This window comes from Astatotilapia calliptera, chromosome 20, assembly GCF_964374335.1.
Source record: "Astatotilapia calliptera chromosome 20, fAstCal68.1, whole genome shotgun sequence".
Taxonomy (NCBI): Eukaryota; Metazoa; Chordata; class Actinopteri; order Cichliformes; family Cichlidae; genus Astatotilapia; species Astatotilapia calliptera.
This window is the reverse complement of record NC_137441.1, coordinates 34839985-34857063: the sequence shown is the minus strand read 5'-3', so window position 1 is coordinate 34857063 and position 17079 is coordinate 34839985. Positions and strand designations below refer to the sequence as shown.

General features: G+C 42.1%; 1 protein-coding gene across 14 annotated transcripts in view; it reads right to left on the bottom strand.

Annotated features, from left to right (window-relative positions):
• Positions 1-7239: 7239 nt before the first annotated feature.
• Positions 7240-17079, bottom strand: part of huwe1 (HECT, UBA and WWE domain containing E3 ubiquitin protein ligase 1) — a 50869-nt gene continuing 41029 nt past the window's right edge. For 8 of the 14 annotated variants that reach the window (XM_080294299.1, XM_080294309.1, XM_080294305.1 and 5 more), the window contains 17 exons: positions 16289-17006; positions 16073-16161; positions 14706-14862; positions 14452-14583; positions 14097-14312; positions 13757-13992; positions 12676-12778; positions 12324-12473; positions 11980-12225; positions 10389-10506; positions 10155-10295; positions 9782-10069; positions 9507-9612; positions 9225-9342; positions 8781-8962; positions 8202-8392; positions 7240-8107 (listed from right to left, as the gene is read on the bottom strand). In XM_080294299.1, the coding sequence (XP_080150425.1) occupies positions 8005-8107; positions 8202-8392; positions 8781-8962; positions 9225-9342; positions 9507-9612; positions 9782-10069; positions 10155-10295; positions 10389-10506; positions 11980-12225; positions 12324-12473; positions 12676-12778; positions 13757-13992; positions 14097-14312; positions 14452-14583; positions 14706-14862; positions 16073-16161; positions 16289-17006 (3294 nt within the window). In that variant the 3' untranslated portion in view covers positions 7240-8004. Of the gene's footprint in view, positions 8108-8201; positions 8393-8780; positions 8963-9224; positions 9343-9506; positions 9613-9781; positions 10070-10154; positions 10296-10388; positions 10507-11979; positions 12226-12323; positions 12474-12675; positions 12779-13170; positions 13386-13756; positions 13993-14096; positions 14313-14450; positions 14584-14705; positions 14863-16072; positions 16162-16288; positions 17007-17079 lie in introns of those variants that run through there. The other 6 variants (XM_080294306.1, XM_080294312.1, XM_026154027.2 and 3 more) reach the window with 4 other exon arrangements.

Sequence of the window (17079 nt, the reverse complement as noted above, 5' to 3'; positions counted from 1 at the left end):
ACAGTCGACACCTTTAAACTCGACTGAAGTTTGTAGCTGCCCAAGTGAACAGAAGCATTTCACCTTCTTTATCAGAAGACAAAAAAAGCCAGGAAATTGAAATAAACTCTACCTAGAAGAGTGTTCAAATATCCAGTGAGAATTATGCCAGAAGCTTGTCGATGGGGATCAAAAGCATCTGATCGAGGTGCTAAAGCATGTTTAAACAAACATTACCATGACATTCACACCCATGATGAGTGGATACATACTTCTGACTACAACTGTATGTGTATGCAGCGATTAGTTATCACTGTCAGTGGGTTTTAGAGGTGTTTCTGAGCCCAGGCACTAATCTTTACACTGCAACTCTATTTTCTAGTTAAATATGGTGAGATTTGAAGGTCTAAAGATCACAGCCATTGAAAATTGGGGTTTCAGCCTTGTCCCTCGCGCACAGAGATATTTCTGTATCCTCTGAACATTTTAATTGTAATCTGTATGTAAGATGATGAAATAAGTTTATTTTATGTTGAAAAAGGTTTTTAAATTCTTGAACTATTGCCCCTAGTTCTTCACTGACTGATGAACCCTTCACTATCTTTAGCTCTGACAGACTCCTAAAAACTTATTTTGTTCGTTAACGTCTTTCCAGACCTTTATTAACCTTCCCCCAGCCTTTTCAACTAATATTGCTACTGTTAAATCCAACATATTTAAATATATATGTAAATATATATACAGTCACATGAAAAATCTTTTGGGTATAATTAAAAATCATCTTGCTCTCACCAGGTTCTACACGAACAACACGTGACATATTGCATTTTGTTAGTACGGTAGCAGTGCAGCCCATGAGTCAATGCCTCTCGGAACAATGCAGTTTCTTTGTAAGTTTATTAGTTTCTTCAATTTTATTTATATAGCGCCAAATCACAACAAAAGTCGCCTCAAGGCGCTTCTACGGCTCTCTTAAGGATTTACAAGGTTGAGGTCTGAACTATGACTGGGCCATTGCAACACTTGTTTTCTTGCTGTTTTGCTGGGATCATTGTCCAGTGGCATGACCCAGTTAGGGCCAGGATGTAGCTGTCAGACAGATGGCCTCAAATCTGACTCTAGAGTACAGAGGAGTTCATGGTTGACAGGAAGTTAAATCAAGTAGAAAATATTGAGGAAATTCATGGAAAAGCCGCAGAGAGTGACAGAAAAATGTTTTAAACACATTGACACGCAAAGGAAAATAGCAGTGAGTCAACAGTACTGCCAGCGCTGGGAAAAAGAAAGAGACGGGGGGGGCAATGTGACAATTTTATAAAGGAGGAAAAAATGGAGAAAAGTGACAGGTAACAAAAGTTATAAAAAAAAGACAAACCAAGAGTGAGAAGTGAGCAGTCAGAGCAGGTTTCACCAACTCTCATTCCCTGAGATTTTGACTACACAGTTCTTGGGTTGCTGGTGTGTCTGGTTTTTGGAGATCCATTGATCCATGTAAAGTCATTATGTGGCCAGAAGGTCAGCTGGTCGTCTCTGACCTGGCGTTAATCATTCAGTAATTGAGGGGAAATGACTCTGATTTAGTTTCCGCCCATGCTTGCAGTGGTATGGCTGCTAGATATGACCGGCGCTCCACTCATCAGAATCCATCTCATTATGCATGTTAACTAAATGTAAATAGCTTCAGACAAACCAGATGTGGTACACCAAAGGTTAGACCACCACTACAGATACAGATAAGACATTGGTACCAGAAATCGAGGCCAGGCAGTCAGATCAGAAATGGTCAATTGCAGCTTATGTATACTCAAATTCATGTCATTGATATTCAAATTGAGGCGTTTGCATAGAACTTGTTGCTGCGTGCTGTGTTGTTAAAGCAAAGGAATCACTGTGATGTTTGTTTACAGTCATTCACTTCAAAGGCTTCCCTCCCAAACCTCAAAAATAGAAACGACCCTTTACCATCTTGATCTTGTATTACTACTGACCATGTGGGAGTTGCATCATCTAATCATTTGCATTTTTAAGTCTAATGTAATATAGTAGAGATGGAAAAAAGTCCCACAAAGACATGGAGCTTATTCACTGATAAGGTTTCTGTGCCTTATTTGAAGATAAATACGCAGGTTTTATGTGGTGCCGTTAAATCGTCCCGCAGTCTTTGCCTTCTGCGTGGCACATGTCTCTCTGTGGCTCAGTAAAATTACTTCACTACGTGATCAGTAATGTAGCAGGGCTGAATTTCACACGGTGGCTTGGCTTCTCTAAAATGCCACAAGGTGCCTACTGCTGTGCCCCTGAGGGGAGGTGAGGGAGAAGCTTGAAGGGGAGGTGGTCGCAGATGTGCGTAGAGCGATAGCGACCACAGAGGTAATAAAGACTATGACCTTTACAGTAGACAGACTGTCACTTCTGGTTTGGGTCTGGACTGTGCAGTCACTGCGCTGTGCTCATTTCTGTGACCCAAAGCCAGCCTATGTACGCCCACCTGAGCCCAACGTTTTTGTTTTTTTAATTCCTCCTCTTCCTCGTCTCCAGTCTCCCTCTGCTTCACAAACAGAAGCACAAAGATTTGTCACTACATGGAGTTCAGCTCATCTGCCTGAAATACACACTCACTTTTTGCAGCTCTCTGCAGACGTTGTCCTCAGAGGCAGAGCAGAGATAGCAGCCTAATCAGGAGGTGATGACAATGCCGACACATTCAACAACAGCACATAACAGCCTCCCCAACCCGCTGCACTGCTGTCAAAACTGAGGACTGCTCCTGTCCTCCTTGATATGTCAAGCTTCTCCTTCATCCGCACATTTGGTACACAGTGTTCCCATCACCAGCTGGAAGAAGTTCAGAACGTAGAGATAAACATGACAAAAAAGAAAGTAATTTTTCTCAATTTAAAACTTTCTATTGGAATACTTTGCAATTGGAACACCTACCCAGTGATTAATGCACAACTTAATGGTGAGCTGTTAGCACAGTGTTCACACTGCAAACAAAGCCAGAGTTTATTGATTATGAATATTCAAGCCTCGCTTTTCCTTGTGGCACCTCAGAGTATCATCAAACCCTTGATTTGGAAATAAATGGCTGATTAATTCTGCAAAGAAAGGGTTATGCACAGTCTTGAGTTTTCTTTAGTATAAATATCTCTAGGTAATTAGAAACGTTAAACCAATTACTCTAATGAACTGATTTTGTCCCGCTGCCCGTTTGGGCTCAGTACTGAAAGAAAACCTTTTATCTGTGAGAGCAGAAATATTGTGATTTATTCCACAGCAGTAAAATGAATTAGGCTGAGAGCTTTCTGGCTCATACACAGACATCGTTAATGAACTCCATTGGCATTCATTTCCTCCTCAGCTCCACTATCACTGATGAGGAGGGAGCACTTTTTCTTTTGACGTGCTTTAACTTAAAGTTTCTTTTCTTAAAACAGTCGACACATGATGTAGTTTGTTGGGGTCTTTTGCTGTCTTTTTAAACAATCACAGGGTATTTTGTTTCTCAAAGTGCAACATAGAACTGTGAAATTTGAATTTGCCATACTGCAGACTGGCAGCACAAGATGCTCCCCCCCACACACACACACCACACACACACACACACACACTTTAAACTCTCACAACAGTCACCCCTAAATCACTTCCAGAGCATGAAATGGAAATAAAACAAAATGCACCGACATGGAGAACAGGCAACACCTTGTTCAGTCTTGCACAGTCTAATCATCCCCACCCAGTGGAGGTGCCGGCGCAATGCATTGCAACAGCTCATTTGGCAGCACTGCTGACATCTTCATCCCTAATATACGCTTATGGGAAACATATTGAGCCAGAGGTGCAACATCTTTTCTTCAAGAAAAATCAAATATCCCCCCGGTTAGCAGAGAAGTTAGCCCACTGAAATCTTCTGCCAGGCAAATTCCCTGAAAGCATTAATTAGTTTCCCACCATTTAATTGGAAACCAAAGCCTTAACAAAGCAACAGATGCTTACAGAATGTGAATCAAGTGTGGCAAATGGAAAATGGCATCTGTGTTTCATACATGCAGGAGATGTGGCCGGCCATTGTACTGTAAAACCAGGTCTTACTGCGGGGCTCTGAAATCCCTGCATGACAGCACTGTAATTTCATTTATCACGCCTCAGCACGCACCAAATCAGACATGAACGCTTACGATTCTACCACTCGTGTGCAGGTTTGTGGCGGGAGCTGAGGTGGGGGGAGGGTCAAAGAAACATTGGTGGGTGGGTTCAATTCGATTTCTGGTGTTGTAGGAGTCCTGAAGTGGAACAAATTTGGCGTGTGAGAGCAGTGAAAAGAAGGTGGATACACAGGGGATTACTGAGAGAAATGGAGGGAACGACAGGTGCAGACATGCGAGGGGTTTAGAGGAGCAGCAGGGAACCCCAAGGAAGCAGAACAAGATACTGTGGTGTGAAAAAGTGTTGCCCCCTTCCTGATTTCCTATTTTTGGTATGTTTGTGTTAAGCTGGTAAATGTTTCAGATCAAAGAAATTTAAATATTAGACAAAAATGACACAATTAAACACAAAATGCAGTTTCTGAATTAAGGTTTTTATTATTAAGGGGGAAAAACTGGCTGGGCCATGCTTAGCAGCAACAACTGTAATCAAGTGTTTGGGACATCTGGCAATGAGTCTTTTGCTTTGCTGTGGATGAATTTTGGCTCATCTCTGCAGAATTGTTGAAATTCAGCCACATTGGGGGGGAACACTTTTATAATATTCTTAAACACGCTGGTACTGTGACTAAAAACTTTTCTGAAAGTAAATGGTGATATTAGATTATTTCTCTTTTGAATTAATAACAGGGTGTTACAAGGAATATTTAACCACATATTTTTAAGCCTAAAATGTGGATGTGACAAAAACTGTGGAGAAGAAGGGAACTTGGGGATGTTAAGATGTTATTCTTAAGAGTTAAGAATGAAAAGTCCATGAGTTCAAAGGTCTTGAATAAGTGTGTGGTTCAAGGCATGAATTATCCTAGAAAAGCAGAAGATAATGGGAATGACAGGAAATTACAAGCACTAGAACATATTTAGAAAAAACAGACTGACCAGATGCTGCTCTGTTCCAGCGACTGAGTATTTGGCACGATGTCCTCGTAAACACGAAATGAGACATCCGATTTTGTTCTTCTTGTTCAGCATTGTGAAAAAAATTGACTTTAAGAAAAACCCAAACAAAAGTAAAAAAACAAAACAAAACAAAAAAAAATAGCACAAAGCACCAGAGCAAATATCACAAGTTTAAACTTTGGTAATTCAGAGTGATGTGCGGCTGTTAAAACAAAAAGGGACAGTCAAGTGAAAAGAAAAGTATTCACAGGACTCTGTGCATCCTTACTGCTGCCATAGGATTTAAGAGGCTAAACAGTAGCCAGATGTTGCACTAGAATAAGAGATCGTGAGCATCTCTAAAAGACATGTTTGCAGTTTGCTATTCGTGAGCTTTCAGTTGGGTGTTGAAACAATGCCCCAATCTTTTTATCTCCCAGCCCAAGAGCTTCACCTCAGATTCCACAGGCCTCAGTGAGTGTGTTAAATATTAAAAGCTTATGACAGTACAATTACGAAAAGACTGAAGGGCTGCTAAGAGAAAGTTGTCACCGGACGGTTTAGGTTTGCAAAGTTGCATCTAAAGAAACCCCAAAACCTCTGAAATGCACAGAGCCAAACCCAGCATATCAGCACATCATACCTGGTGTCAGCACCGTGGTAGAGGGGTGATGGCACACAGGACCTGGAGAGCCTTATAGTCACCAAGTTATCAATGAACTCTGATGAATATTAAAGTGTTCCAGAGTCAAACGTGAGGCCACCTATCTGACAGCTAAAGCGTGGCCCATAATGGTTCAGAACATGAGAGTGATCCGAAGCACTGTAGCCATACCTACAACGTAATGACTGTGAGGGAGAGGAAATGAAATAAAAAACAGACTCAAGGTGTTGCAGTGGTTCAGTGAATCCAGACTGAAATGCTGTGAAAGTACCTCAAGAGAGCTGTACATGAATGAATGAATGGCTGTACATGAAGCGAAGCAATTTTTCAAAGAAAAGTGGGCCAAAATCCCTCCACAATAATCAGAGACTGACAAGTCAAATTAATCCAAGCTAAACAGTTATTCAAGCTACTGAATCATTTTTAAGTTTTCTCACTAAATCATCAACAGTATCGTTTACCATAACTTTTACTTCAGTGTAATATCAGTTTTTGGGAGGGTTTTTTGGAGGGGGGGGGGGGGGGGGGGGGGTTCTGAGGTAAGACAATAAGAAAACAAATGAAAACATGTGAGTAGCACACAGAGAGCAGAAAGGCTCGAGATTAAGTGTTGGTGTACAGTTCTCTGTCCAGCTGTGGTGATGCGGTCTGGTTTCCAGTAATATTTTGGACTTGAGTCAATTCACACACTTGGTTTCTGGGTAGCCTGTGGTTTGAAATGGTCTAAACTAAAAAGAAAAACTTACACAATTTGTGCCCATTGTGTTTTTTTGCTATGTGGTATGTCAACACGTTTAACTGTTAAACGACCAAAGCTGCTAGACTCCAGAAATTGTGTTTTGCTTGTCTTATTTCAGCACCGATGTGGGAGAGGACTACAGTTTCCTTGTACTCATACTAAATATGACCATGCAATGACGATGAGAGTTAAACTTATAACAGATTTGTTTTGTTTAGACTACACAACCCATTTAAGTAACGACAAACCTAAATAAACTCTGTGATGATGCAAAACGACAAGATAAAGGACCAACAATGGTCAGGTTGACTTCAAAACTGAACACACAAGTCGATCACGTTTTCAGGTTGGTTAAAACCAAGGAAAGGTGGCAATCTGACAGTGAAGGTGAAAATGTGTGTATACCATCGTTTTGTTGTCTCTCTCTTTCATCAGTAATGAAAACCACACACAGGTTTGAGAATGGAGGCCAAACTGGGTCAAGCTGGGCTCCTCTTCTGGTTCCAACTGATCCCTTTACCCAGCAGGCACTCTGCTCACGATGGCATCAGTTATTACATGTTTAAGTGATTTTTTTTTTCCCAACAGTCAGTCTGATTCGTAGCATTGCAAGGGTTCAATTTGGTACTCGTGCTACACAAACTAGAGTGTCGGACTGGCAACAATTTTTTTTGTGTTTGTTCAACTGCTAAGTAGAATTATGAATAGACATCTTTGATGGAATTAATTTGCTGCAAATAGTGGTTAAAACACTGTTAAAAGAGACAATGAACGCATTTTTATGCATTTATTCATGTAGTTATTCCACTCTGATTCAAGGCTGGGTCAGCGATTTAATAGCCAAAAATACTCTAGAGTTTATGTGGTTAATGTTTTTTTTTCTTTTCTTTTTTAAATCTCCTTCAGGTTTTCTCTTCATTTTTGTACCATCCTTAAAAATGCCACAAAACTTTGAAAAGTGCATTTTTGTGAATAGCTCCAAAACTTTTCAAGTTGTTCATATACCCCTCATAAAAATGTTCCCCGTCATCAAAGCTTGTGAGGTCACAAATTTGCAACAGGAAACCACCAACATTTTTTCCCCAAAGGTTTTATAACCATCCTGTTCAAACAATCTTTTTTTTGTTTTTTGTTTTTTACACAGCCAGAGAACAAAAAAGATTGAACATAATAAACTCCCAAACCTTTTGTACAGAGAAATCAAACTAAATGAAGAAAACATCTCTTATATTAGTCCATGTTTTATCCTTTGAATCCCCTCTTGCATTTGCCATTAAATTGGGAAGGGAGACACAACAGTGTCAGAATGAGGCTCTCTGTGTTGTACGCAATGTCAATCAGTCTATTTCACTTGCTGGTTTTATCTGTTTTATGTGGAATAGAAACCAGCAAGTCTAGGCCATTCAACAAGTAATCCAGTAATGTCTATGTTGGTGTGTGCATGTGTGTGCGTTCAAAGGTTATCAATGTGAATGTGTAAGGAGTAGGCAAACCTAAAATTAAGTGTATGCATGTCTGTGTGTTAAGAGTCTCAGAGTTTAAGCCAGTCCGAATCCCTCGGAGCATTCCTGAATGGCCAACAGCAGCATATGTCTCAGCTTCTCGTAGCTCTCGTAGGCTGGAAGGTCCAGCTGGTTAAAGCTGAGGATGAAAAACAAAACATTACAGTTTTAAAGTTTTGCTCTTTTGAACCATCTACAAATATTTGTGCCATATCAACTTTCAACATGCTCACCAAGTGTGAGCAGATGGCAGGCGGTCAGTGGATCGATCATCACGGTGGATCTGGAACTTCTGGATGCCGTTCATGCCTTCCAAAGCTGCAAAACCCTGGAGGGGAACCTTGGATGTGCCAGTGACAAACTGCAGGAACTTGGCCCGGTCTGCTTGATCAAATGACCGCAAGGCCCTCCAGAACCATTGAATCTAAAGGAGAGAAAGAAAAAAAATTTATCCGAGTTACAAACATACATTTCTGTTTCAGTTATAGTAAGAAAATGTGATTCTTAAGCAATATGCAAGTGTCTTGTGGTCAAGAAACATTTTAAGATAATTTATAAGGCTTTTCAATATTCCCAAATCATATTCAGCGCTATGTGTGAAAGTTCAAATGAAACGCTTTATCGAATCAAATGTGTCTGCATCACTTCTGCAGCTGGAAACTTAAGTTCAAGCTGCATCATATTAACAAAAAAAAATAAATAGTATTCGCTGTTCAGCTGCATGCTAGTGTATTTGTTAAGTCCTCCAGGAGGAATCGTGCACATATCTTACCAAACAGTTAAAAACACTGCAAACATTTCCTCATCCCTACCTGGATTGAGCTGGACTGGTACTTGTGATATTCAGTGTTAGCCTTGAGGTCATCGATGTCAATAGCTGGCAGGCCAGAAATGAGCAGTTCCAGCTCCTGCTCAGTGAAGATGGAGATCAGTCTCTTGGGGATGATCTCGTAGAAACCCTCAAGAAAGGCTGCGAGTTGCTTGCGGATTGCACCTAGTGAGTGAGAATTTGTTTATTTTTCAGTTAAGCACCTGAAAATTCAAAGCATCTCTCAATAATGTATGGTTGTAGCTCAACTTTGCATCTTTAATGCTGCTGCAGTGCTGCCACCTAGTGGCATCATTTAGATTGCATTATATGCTGGTTTAACATGGCAATAAAATGGCATCTGCTGATGACTTATTGTTTTTGCCTACACCAATTATTTTAGCATTTAATTTCACTGATGCAGCATTAGTATTAAGAAAAAACTCACCTGTCATCTTCATCTGGCACACCAGGTGCACATACTCCTTTTTGTTTTCCTCTGTGACCAAAATATTGGCTCCATTTGGTTTAAGGTCTCTGACTTCACATACCCCAAACTCCTGGACCTACACATACAGTCAAAGTCAAAAACATTGCCCTAGATAGCAGCAGCATTTTTAAGGGTTCAGGTAATTAAACCTTAACAGCACTTCTATGAGAACTTCGAACCTTTAAGGAACATATTAAATTCCATCAAACAGAAAAAAATACATAAAGAATAGACACCAACCTCTGTGCTGAATGTCAGCTCATAGCCCAGGGTGGAAACATCATTTTCCAACAGGTAAACCAAGCCCTGAAAGAATGGGTAATCCTCGCTTTCCATGTCTGTATACCTAGGAATATCACAGAAATGTAATCATATTATTGCTGACTGGTTCTCCGGTTGCCACAACATTTAGTGTTGTATTTAACTAGGCATGGGTTTGTTGAGATCATTACACTAACTGGTGCAACGTGTCGACAATTAGGTCACTTGGGTTTAAATGCTAGTAGCTCAAATACCTGACGCTCTTGCCCAAGATGTGCTTGTAGAAGCTGCGGGTGAAGTAGCACTCCAGTAACCGATTATCATAGACTGCCTTAGCCACAACACGACCCACAAACTTAAAGTAGCTGAGATGGTTGGGGTTGCAGTGCGATGATGGGTTGATGGTATAGGTGACACGATCCCCTGGTGAAGTGCGGAACAGGGCATACATTGGGTTGAACATCTCCCGGGAGATGATCATGTACCATTCCCTCAGCAGGCCACCAGCATCCTGACCCTCCTCCCCTTCAAAAACAATGTACCTGTAAGGGAAGGTGAGTGGATCAAGTTGAGTGGGTTTGAATTGAGGAGACATGCAGATAGACAGAAAGAGCAATGAAGCCTTACAGCCTGTTCTTCATGTCCTCTGGGCTCTTACGATGCAGCTCCCTGTACGAGTCCTCAAACACATGATCTCTCCTCACATGTACTGCCATGTCCTCCTTCCTCAGGCCTTCATCCAGCCGCTCCAATTCCTGGCGGAAGTACCTACAGAGATAAATAAAAATTCCAGCATGTCAACGATGGAAAAAAAGGAACACTTCAAAGTACAAAATTTAAGCTGAAGATAATTCTCCTTACTTCCTCTTAACATCAAAGTCTAGGATGCGTATGTAGTCAACCAGTACTGCAAAAGGTCCATCGGCCAAGTGAGTGGTTGACTGCCGCAGGATCTGATTAAGTACTGTGCGGTGAGTTTCTAGAAATAAAGAGTAAGGACTCCCATTAGAACATATACCATAAGATAAGATACCTTTATTAGTCCCACGAGTGGCAAATTTCATGTTAAGGCTGCCGACCATTGCCAGCGCAATGGCGGCGCCATCTTACCCTCTGACCATACATACATTACACAAAAACATCACATGGGGAAGACAGGTCAGAGAGGTATAACAATGGAAAATGCACAACATGAGGAAAGATAAGGAGAAAAAAAAATACCCCCCCAGACTGAATTCCAAGAGATCAGTTTGAGAACAGAAAAAAAAAAACCCCACCTCTGCACATGAAAAACTCTTAATACACCAAAGAAACACATGACAAGCAACAAGGATGGGTAAAGGGTGAGAGACAGCCAGTGTAGACAGTGCATCCGGGCCTGCAGCCTATGCGCTGGTCTCCTTGATCCACCATCTGCATCGGAAGGGAATAAGCGTCGAAGGCGTTTGGAGGGGGAGGGGGGATGAGTGTCTTCCAGCCAACCCAGGTGGCCTTGCGTAGGATAGGAAGAACAGTCTAAGCACAGACTGTTATCAGGGTGTTTTTGTTCAGCTCTAGCCTTGAGATCACAGCTGGCGCCTAAGTGGTATCTGCATGAAGTGATGGTGGTTTTTACTTTAGTGCGAACAACTCGTATGAATTTCAAAGCAGTTCTAACAGTCCGACACTGGTCTCTCAATCTTCCGTTGGAGAGCTGCGAGCTTCTCCGTGATTTTATCAAAATTACGCTCTGTGATGTTGTCGTTCTCGTGCTCAAAGAGCCGATTCTGAGAACTCGACCGCAGTGAGCTTCTCCAAGATGTGATCCAATTTGCGCTCAGAATAAGAGCTCTGAGTGTTCACGGCAGCCACAAGCTTCTCCAAGATCTTATCTGTGCTGCACTCAATGAGCCCATTTTGAGAACTCACGCCTCGTCCCATCGTTTCAATCCCAGCGGGCAGCCTTGTGGGGGTTTGAACAGCTGGTTCCGCTTTCTTAATTCTTCGATAAGTCAGGGCCAAGCCAGCTCCAATCAGCAAGAACCCTGTTATCATGGTTCCGAATAGGTAGATATCTTCAGCGTCTTCGATCGACAGTCCCGCCAGGCACACGACCCTCCAGTTATGCCACCCGTCCATCGTGTATCCGGCACGGAAAGTCCCTCCAGGACACTCAGGCTCACCCGAGCCCAGGCTTCTCGTTGAGAAAAGGGTGTCAATTGCATTCAGGGACCAGTTGATCAAATCCATAATTCCTCTTGTAGGTTTTAAAGAACAGACTGTGAGAGCATTCCAGTGAAAGTAATACAAAAAAACCACGAGACTAGACAAGGACACAAGAGGCTAAGCAGGGAAGCTAAGGGAGAGGAGGAGAGGAGAAAAGTGTGACCGCCTTCGTCAAGAGCCAGAAAGAAAAAAAAGAAAACTAAAACAAAGCTTTATCATTCTCCTTATTTGAATATTTTAGGCTTACCAGCAAAGCGGAGAAACTTCTGAGTGTCTGGTGGCAGATTTGAAGAGATGTGCATGGAGGATGGTTCCCTGGAAAAGAATGGGTCTAGAGATGAAGGTGTGGCAGGTGTAAGAGGTGCTGGAGACAGTGGTGGAGGTTCATCTTTGATGTGAGAAAGCTGGCTCTCCCGCGTATCCCTCACAGGAGGTTTGCTCTCTCGCTCTGTGGCATGGACTAGAAAGAATGCCTCCACAGCAGGCTGGAGAACTGGGAAAACAGCATTAGGAGAACATATTACTTAATCCCTGATAGCAATTAGTAGAATATAAAAATCACAGTAAGTACATTTCTGAATTTCCACCTACCCAGGACGGCATGCTGGTCATGTGATTCCTCTAGTTCTTTCAGACACTCCCCGAGCATATCCCATAATTCATCCAACAACAGCTGCTCACTGAGCAGAGGGAGATCTGGAAGTCTCTCTTCACTCTCTGATTGACCATTTCCTTCTTCATCTAATAAAGTTACAGTATAGACCGAATCATTGCATCAACGTTGCTGTCAGCTGTCATGTACATTTCATTTTGACTGTTAACAAGACTGCTCTCTAGTCTGTGATTAAAAACGTATTTATCTGTATTACAGCTGCTTGTTAAAAATCACAGTAAAGCAGAGAGTGTTTTAAGGTATAATTAACAGGATGCTTGTGAGTCATACCCAGAGGTGCAGGGTCTTGCTCTAGAGGAGACGGCTGGTCCACATCCATTGGAGAATCATCTCTCTGTGCTGACTGGGATTCTGAAACCGACTGGCCTTCAGACTACAGAAAATAAACCAGGCAGAACCAGAGGCAGAAACAGAATGTGAACAACAGGGGGGAAAAAACAAAACAAAATAATGATTGACATGATGGCTTGTTTGGAAATAATTAGGGATGCACAGATTTATTTGCCAATAATCATCTTGTTTACTGAAACTGAGCTATTGGCCAATAGAGCAGTGACTAATATTTATCTGTTTTGTGTAACAAATTTAGGTACATTTATGGTTACATTTTTAATAGGCTGAAAATTAAATAGTATATACAGAATACACTCATCCAGTCTTTTTTTGATACAGTATTGGCCAAGAACATCAGAGCATCCCTAATAGTGTTCAATCTTGACTGAGACTGTCATGCAAAATGACATTCCCATGATCCACTGACACAGCAAGTAAGGAAGGAAAGGAGGGCGGGAGGAAGGGGAGGGTGGGCCAAAAGCATGAAGCAACATCAGCCAGCAAACAGACGACTTCAGTGAAACAAATCAAACCATTTGGAGCAGGCAGCACATTCACATCTAGGCACCATCAAAACTAGACTACATCAATGCAAAGAATGATAAAGAGTGCAATGAATCACTGGCCCATCTGTCTCTCTGTTGGAGCTGTCAATGTTCATCATAGCAGCAAAGCAGATGTCACAATGCATAAATTACTTGAAGTAGCAAACTATAGGGTGAATGTAAAATGTGTTTACAAATAATTAAATCCAATACAAAGGTTAGAATTGGAGTTTCCTACTTTTTAAAGGCATGTGCAATATAATTAATGGGTTGGCTAATAGATTAAAATGTCCAAATCCAAAACAGGCAAATTCAAGGCAAATGACTAATAGTATGTATCTTGATGACCACCACACCAAGTATGAATAAATTCACTGTGAAGGTCACACCGCATAGTCAATGATGACTTTTCCTTAAAATGATGATTGACTGTGTGAGTAAGAATGCCTGCTGTCAGTGGAGCCCATGCTAACCGTGGCAGCAGCAGCCGTGCCAACAGGGGCAGCAGCCCCAGCAGGAGGATGTGGGGCAGCCATTGAGGATCCGGCAGCGACGGCGGCAGAGGCAGAAGGGGCGGTGGGTGGGGGGGCCTGTTGCAGCCGACGTGCCCGTTGCCCCTCTCTCACCATCTGGATGATGGCATCAGCCTCGGCCTCCAGCTGACGCACCGCAGCCTGGATGCTGCTTGCTGAGCCCAAACTGGTGGAGCCTTGCCAGTCACAAATGGAAGAAAGGGGTTTTAATCATTGAGACATGATGACTATATTGTACACAAAAACCAAGAAAGCACTGTATATGTAGCATGTTTTTTACCCAAGCGCCCTGTCTGTTTGGCCTTCTTGTTGGCGCGCCTTGTGTCCTCACGGAGCTGGATGATAACCTGCAGCACTCGCAAGAAAAACTTCTGTGTTGATGTCTTGGATGTTAGTGAGCTCATACAAGGAAGCTGCAGTTCACGTCCCCCAAGAGTGCGCTTCTGTGCCGCAACAATCACCACACTCTCTGACCCGTCAAACCTGTGTCCCAATCAACAGACACATACAAGGCATAGGAGTTTATAGTCATCATTACGATGCAAATTTAATGAGTATATTTTTTTTCTAATCTGCCAGTCATCTATGCTGACAAAATAATGCCACTGACCGATGAGAATTGTCATGAGCTAACCTGCTTGTCATCTTGCCCTTCAGTCTAGCTGATATGGAGGAATCCTCGGGAGGTGCGTCAGGGGAATGTGAATCAGCTTGTGCCCGTCTCTGCTGCTCCAAATTGTACTCTCTAAGCTCGGCCAGTAATGTCCCTTTAAAAAAAAAGAAAAAAGAAAAAAAAAATAATGTTCCAAAAGTTTGTAAAGAAAAAAAAACTGCACTGAACTGAAAACAGGAATATGAACTGGCACCTACGCTCTTCCCCAAAACCTACCGATCTGTTTGCAAAGAGTGTATCCGAGATGTCTTGCGCCGCTAAGCAGCAGTCTGAGTACAGTGTCTCTGGTGGAAGCATCTCCTCTAGAAAGCTGCAGCAGAATGTTAGCTGCATCTTCCAGACCTTCCTCTGAACACGAGTGAGATGTCAACACCTTTCGCAGAGGAAAAGAATCGTTTGTGAAAACACATCATTGCAAAAATAAATGTTGAAAACAAAGAACAGAAAAATATATAAAGACTTAAAGACATCTTAACAAATGAGATCATTATGAACAAGCAGTAAGACAATTTCCTAAAACTATCGACACATGTTATGCTGCATTACTTCTGCATGAATCCAGGTTCCAAGAACACACTGTCATGAACAAGCTGCTGTTTATGCTCCTAAACACAAAAAGCTACCAATAAGGGCGTAACCAGATGAGGTGATCTGTCCGTACTGCAGCCAAGCATGTATTTGACAAGTGCGATTGCTGTGTATAGTTCCCTGGCCTACTTGAACATCTTGGCCAGCACTAACACCCAAGGACAGCACTAAAACTTCCTTGATGGCTGCTTACAAATATATTTGGTAAATGGACTGGTTCTTATATAGCACTTTCTACTCTGAGCACTCAAAGCGCTTTACACAACTTGCCTCATTCACCCATTTACCCAAACACCGATTATGCCAAGAAACCTTTGGCACAAAGGTCACAAGAAAGGAGTTGAGAGTTGTTGTTTTTTTAATTTTTTATGTAATCTGACTTAAAAAAAAACAAACAAAAAAACCCTTTTCTGCTCTGATTTTTCCCCCCTCCTCACATAAAGTAATATTATCCAGCCATAATAATCTACTCTTAATTCTGGATGAAGAAAACACAGTCAACATTCTCAAAGTAGTCTGGTTAATTTATCTGGGAGTCCAGCATTTTATTTTTCCCTAATAGTGTTTAACAGACAAACCACTGCACTTTTGTTACTTCTTAAAACACATTTTTACTGAAGAATTTACTGTAGACTGTGAAAAAAGAAGACAGGCTTTTTTTTTTTTAAACAACATCCTAAAATGTGTTTTAACATTTGTGTCTCTGCCACGAGAGAATCGCAAACATCAGGCAACTCTTCCACTAACAGGATATTAAAAGAAAAATGTGTTTTCAATATCTGAAGTCCTTGCCTCAAAAACTGAAATGCCTGATGATCTAGAGCTACTTAATGCAAAATATTACTGAATTTTAGTTTTGAGCCAAAAAACTAAATGTATCCTGACTTCAACTTAACTCCGTTTACCAACAAGCTTGCCTTAATTGACCCTTAGAAGTTATTCAGAGAAATATCTTGGAAAACCCCTCAACATTTCTTTAAATCATTTCATCATACCTCCACAGACAGTTGAAGCTGTTTTTCTGTCAGTCCAGTGGAAGCCAACTTTTCACTCTCTGTATTGCTAACAGCACCCCTCTGTTTTCCTGTTTTGAAAAAAAAAACAAAAAAACATTTTCATTAATAAAAATGATCATTTTCTAATAAAATCTCTTGCATTGTAAGATTTAAATGTAAGATTTGATCACATTTTATTCAGGAATAAAGTACCACTACCTGTAGAGATTGTTCCAGTGGACGTGGGTATAGAGATTGTTGTAGAGGATGTCTGAGAGGTTGCTATACTTGTCCCTGAGGATGTACCCTGGGCTACAGCTCCTACAGAAGCCCCTGGGCCTGCCACAGTGGACTGCATAGCGCCCACTGTGGCGGTGCCTTGTGTTGTGACTGAGGCTGTGGCTCCTGAGCTGGTTGCCGTGTTGGGGTTAGGAGCCTGTGGAGTTGGGTGTCCAGCAGGCACCTCTGTGGCCTTGTTGTCAGGGAGGGCAATGGATATGAGGGAGAGCAGGCGCAGCAGCTTTTCAGTGAGCAAGGAGCTCCGTCTGATCACAGGGTGGGACAACATGTTCATCAGCTGGCCTAGAGGAGAGGTCTCCAAGCTGAACTGGGCTCCCTCTGCCTCTGCACTTCCACCTAGAGGCACCGTCTTCATTGAGGCTTTGCCCTTACGGCTGACATTCATGTTGTCAAGCTTGACCAGTAGGTCCCAAAAATCGGTGGAGATTCCTAGAGACTGGAGGGTAGAGGCAGTAGACCCCAGGGAGTTCTGGGTGTTGGAGACATTAGGGTTGGTCTGAGACTGTGACCCTGACCTAGAGCCTCCACCTCCACCCCCTCCTCCTGAGGAGCCTGAACAAAGACGAGAGTCTAGGTCAGAAGACGAAGCTGACAAGTCCTTACAACGCTGCTGCGTGAAGTGGCTGGGGAACACCTACAGAAGAAAAGAAAAAACAAAAGGACACTGAATAACTTGCGTAACCAACTTCATTTCAAGTCTTAGAACA